The sequence below is a fragment of the Alosa pseudoharengus genome, unplaced genomic scaffold, assembly GCF_046254945.1.
Source record: "Alosa pseudoharengus isolate Yale_2024_CS ecotype anadromous, Long Island Sound unplaced genomic scaffold, YU_APseudo_1.1 YU_APseudo_1.1_scf_10, whole genome shotgun sequence".
NCBI lineage: Eukaryota > Metazoa > Chordata > Actinopteri > Clupeiformes > Clupeidae > Alosa > Alosa pseudoharengus.
This window is the reverse complement of record NW_027468565.1, coordinates 10,075,804-10,080,803: the sequence shown is the minus strand read 5'-3', so window position 1 is coordinate 10,080,803 and position 5,000 is coordinate 10,075,804. Positions and strand designations below refer to the sequence as shown.

At 46.0% G+C, this 5,000-nt stretch overlaps 1 protein-coding gene across 3 annotated transcripts in view; it reads left to right on the top strand.

The window, feature by feature from the left end:
* The window catches only part of otud7a (OTU deubiquitinase 7A), a 101,424-nt gene that overhangs the window by 50,029 nt on the left and 46,395 nt on the right, over positions 1-5,000 (top strand). For 2 of the 3 annotated variants that reach the window (XM_076263050.1, XM_076263059.1), the window contains exon 3: positions 1,317-1,470. In XM_076263050.1, coding sequence (XP_076119165.1) covers positions 1,386-1,470 — 85 coding nt within the window. In that variant the 5' untranslated portion in view covers positions 1,317-1,385. Of the gene's footprint in view, positions 1-1,316; positions 1,471-5,000 lie in introns of those variants that run through there. The other variant, XM_076263065.1, reaches the window with a different exon arrangement.

Below are 5,000 nucleotides of genomic sequence, written 5' to 3'. Positions count from 1 at the left end.
CACCTTAGTGTATGTGGGAGTTTGATTGCAAGAGACTGGACAAGATTCACATTTATGCTTTTACTCTTTGTATTGTCATTTGTTGACAGACCTTGTCATTGTGATACAGAAAGGAAAAGACAGCACTGCATAGCATAAGAAAAAGTAGAAATGTGAACATAGGACAATTTCCTTAGGGAAAACTGTACATGCAGTGCTGTCGGAATTACAGTGCGGTCTTCCTACGCCTCCTGACATTCCTGTCTATTGGGCCACAAATTCTCATCCACATCACAACGAATATCATCTTGCTTGACATAGCCCACATACACTATAAATAAATATCGTTCTCGTTAATATGAATGACGACGTTCACACATAAACTATAACGATAACAACATGAAGAACGATATCGTTGGGGATCACTTTCAGAGCGATTTTCAGAACGATAAGAAGCTAATAGCCAATCAGAACCCATCGAATTTTAACTGTCACATTCATTAACACAAGGAGAGACTTTGTTTATCGTTGTTCAGTGTGAACACTTTTATCGTTATGGTTATGGTTATGGTTATCGCTCTTATTGTGAATAGGCCTTAAGTGTGTGGTGAAGTATAGTACAGTAGAGTATATTGGTGGTGGGTAGTTGTGCAGTGCAGTGCAGTGTGTGTGGGTGTGTGTGTGTGTGTGTGTTGGATGTTTCCCAGCATTAAGCATGTTGGTGATTTACAGGTAATTGCAGCAGGTGTGTGTGTGTGTGTGTGTGTGTGTGTGTGTGTGTGTGTGTGTGTGTGTGTGTGCGTGTGTGTGTGTGTGTGTGTGATGGGTGGACTCCATTGTTTTAGCTATCATTTATCCATACCACAGGCCTGCTTTGAATAATGTGGTGCACAGATGAGAATACTGAACTGAGGATTAATTGTTTCCCTTTTTCTCCTTCTCTCTCTCCCCCCTCTCTCTCCCTCTCTGTCTCTCCCCCTCTCTCTCTCCCTCCTGTCTCTTCATTCTTTCTTTTTTCTCTTTTCTCTCTCCCTTTCTCACTCCATTTTTCATTTCCCCTGTTTTCTCTGCCCCTCTTTTCTCCCTCTCCCTTTATTTCATTCTCTTATGCCCCTCCCCCTATCCCATATCTACCTTGTCCCACACTTTCAAATCTCTCCATCAACTTCTCTCTGACCCTCTCTCTCTCTCTCTCTCTCTCTCTCTCTCTCTCTCTCTCTCTCAATCCCCACATCTGCCCTGCTCACTCCCACTCTACCTCCCCTCACTCTCCTCCTCCATCTTTCCCTCTCTACCATCCTCTCCTCCCCTCCCTCTCCATCTCCCTCTCTCCCCAGATGCAAGTGTGAAGGCTGGCTACTACGAAGGCCACCGCTGCTGGCTGGGCAGCCTTCCCCTATGATCACATGACTCTGGACATGGACGCGGTCCTGTCAGACTTTGTTCGGTCCACTGGGGCCGAACCGGGTCTGGCACGTGACCTGCTCGAAGGTATGAGCCCCTCAGTGAGACTGTCTACCCACCCACCTGTCTGTCTGTCTATCTGTGACTGTCTGTCTGTTTAGCTGTCTGTATGTATCTGCTCAAAGGTAAGAGCCCTTCCATCGGACTGTCTACCACCAGTCTATCTCTCTGTCTTTCTATTTGGCTGTCTATAAATCTATATAGTCCTTCTCTCTCTGTTTGTCACCTGTATAGCTGGGCCAATTATGTGTGTTATTGCACAACTTGTATTATAGCACATTTATCATCAGAGATCTAGCCTATCATTATGAATGCACATATCATAATAGGTCTTACTGTAATAGAGAGTTGGGTTGGAGAGACTCTATATGAGTAATATTTTGACTGAAGTAGGTCTTTGTATAAGTGCTGTGGGGACATGCATGTGTGGGCTGTCTCTAAAGGCTACAGTATGTTGTAGAATCTGTGCATTTAGTTGGAGTGGACCTTGTGGGACCTGAGAGTGTTCTTGTGGTATAGATCCTTTAGTATAGATTGATTAGATATTATGTAATATATGTCACATCAACTGACACCATTAACAGTTCTCAGGCCATCGAGACTTGGAAATGATTTGATGATAGCTGGAGAGGGTCATTCTGTTAATATTGATAAATGCTGCAATAGGTACTAATGGTCCAAGTGTAGCCTTTATGATCTCCTCCGTGTCCAGTAAGGATGGCTGGTCTAGCCTCAGCCTTCATGGTCTGTCCCATGTCCAGTAAGGACTACTGGTCCCTCTGTGGGTGTTTCTCTAAGCCCCACAGGGCTTTGCTCTCTGCACTTTTTGTTGTGTGGGTACGTAGTGGGCGTGAGGTGGCCGGTGGTCCGTCCTTCTGCCAGTTCGTCCCAGTCCGGCTGGGTGATTCAAGAGGCGCGTGACAGCTTTATGAGCACTTCTCCTCAGGAGAGGTCCTTTGTGCCCTCTCAATGGAGCCCTGTGAGCTGGGTAAGAGGGCTGGCACTCTCTTTCACACACACACACACACACACACACACACACACACACACACACACACACACACACACAAACACACACACACACACACACACACACAAACACACATACACACACACACACACACACACACACACACACACACACACACAAACACACACACACATACACACACACACACACACACACACACACACACACACACACACACACACACACACACACACACACACACACAAACACACACACACACACACACACACACACACACACACACACACACACACACCACACCTCAGAGTCCTCCACCTGCAGCCCAGAGGGTGATGGATGTATGTGCTCTGTTCAGTCCCTCGCTTCCCTCTGAAGGGGCAGCAGTGGGCTGAAAGCTTGTGTGTGTGTGTGTGTGTGTGTGTGTGTGTGTGTGTGTGTGTGTGTGTGTGTGTGTGTGTGTGCGTATGTATGTGTGTGTGAGAGAGAGAGAGAGAGAGAAAGAGTAAGAGGCGCACCTGTGAGTGGCTCCTACCCTTATGCCCCCCCACCTCTCCCTGTCTCCCTCTCTCTTTCACACACTGTCCCTCTCTCTCTCATACACTCTCTCTCTCACTCCCCCCTCTCTCTCTTTCTCTCCCTCTCTCTCTTTTTCTATTCTGCCCTTCTCAGCCCTCCTCATCCCTCCACCTCTCCAGCTGAGAGGCCTGCAATTGCCCTTACCTGGGCAAAAAAGGCCGCGCTGGCTAACACGCCTCTCCAACCTTGAGTAGGCTCCAGGCCCAGCCGACATAACAACTCCACTGAGCTCGGTATAGAATGTGTTATGAGAGGCTTTGCTCTGATAGTGCTGCTTGATGCTTTGAATAAAATATGCACAGGGTTGCAAAATTGTGAGCGTATTATAATAATGGATTGATTTTGAATGTAATTCTGTAACAATCTACCATGTGATTTTTTGTTAATAGTCTAAAAAATTTACCTTTTGCAGATTGTTACAATTTCTCATGCCCTGCAGGCTTCTCATGGAGACATGTTAGGACTGAGGTGTGCAGCAGGGCAGTGGTTTAGTGCTCATAGGGAATGCATTCATGTGGGTTCTTCTAGCTTTTAGCGTCTAATGGCTAATGCTCATGGAGGCTGAGTGCTTATTGGGGAACTCAGTATCATGTTTCCAGCACTTTACTGCTCCAGTTGCATGTTAGTGTCTGCTGTGTTGTAGGATGATTTATGCAACACAACATCTTTGTGGACTTGTGGAGTGATGGTAATAAAGCAACACTGGTGCCTCTTTTCCATCTTTACAAGCTTACCAGACACTCACGCCACTTTAAAAAGTCTTTGAAGTGCTCAGGGAAGTGCCCCCTGGTGGCTGTTGTTGATATGATATTGTGTTCATTATCATTATTGGACAATGCACAGTAGGTTAGTTCAACAATAGCCGCTTTTAAGTTGAACAGAGGATTTTCTATCTTTGTTTGCTTATTCGCTCTGTGTGTGTGTGTGTGTGTGTGTGTGTGTGTGTGTGTGTGTGTGTGTGTTGCGTGTGTGTATTTCACAACCCTCTCCAGCCTGTTATTAAAAGGAGTCCCTGTTGTCCCATAACAGAAGGCTGGCTACAGTAATACAGTGGAGCCCCAGGTCCCTGCCAGCCTTAATGCTGTTTATGAATGAGTCTGGCTAATCTGGTAATGGCCCCTTAATGTCTCCCACTGCCCCCATTTCTGTACTTACCCCACGGGGGGTCAGGGCAGTTTGCCCCTCTATGAATGAAGCATGTTTGTAAATCTGAGCGGGGAGGGAAAATGAATGGCCATTACACGCAGGTTATTGACTTCTTTCCTTTCTAAGAGCTCCTGGCATTTCAAATCTGTTACCGCCATGTGTGACGCAAACCACAAAGCACGTAAAAGAGAGTGCACAAGGAGAAGATCAGAGAGGAAGTAAAGAGATGGAATGAAATGACCAGAGGTGGACATTAATGAAAGGAAGAAAAAGAAAAAAGAGAATGGAAGAGAATAGAAGGGAGGAAGGGCACTAACTGTACAGTAGGAGATAAAAACTGCTAATGTGTGTGTGTATGTGTGTGTGTGTGTGTGTGTGTGTCTGTGTGTGTGTGTGTGTGTGTGAGTGGGATGAGAGACGGAGATAAGCTCAGAGGAAATGCCCGTTATCATCACACACATACACAAAAATACACACTAACTAATTTATACATAGCCACGCACCAACGCACACACATACATACACCCACACACATGGAGTGACATATGCAGATATACAGTACATACTGTATACACACACACACACACACACACCCACACACACACACACACACACACACACACACACACACACACACAAACACAGGCACTGTCTCTCTTACATACATAAGCGTGTTATGGATCACTACAGGAGGCAGGCGATGGGAAGAAAGCTGAAATGCAACAGTGAAGAGGTAGAGTGAAATCTGTCCTCTGTACTGCTCCCCCTACTCCCCTCTCACGCATGTGTACATCACTCACATTATATGACTAACGCCCAAGCAGCTCTGCGTCATTGATGATTA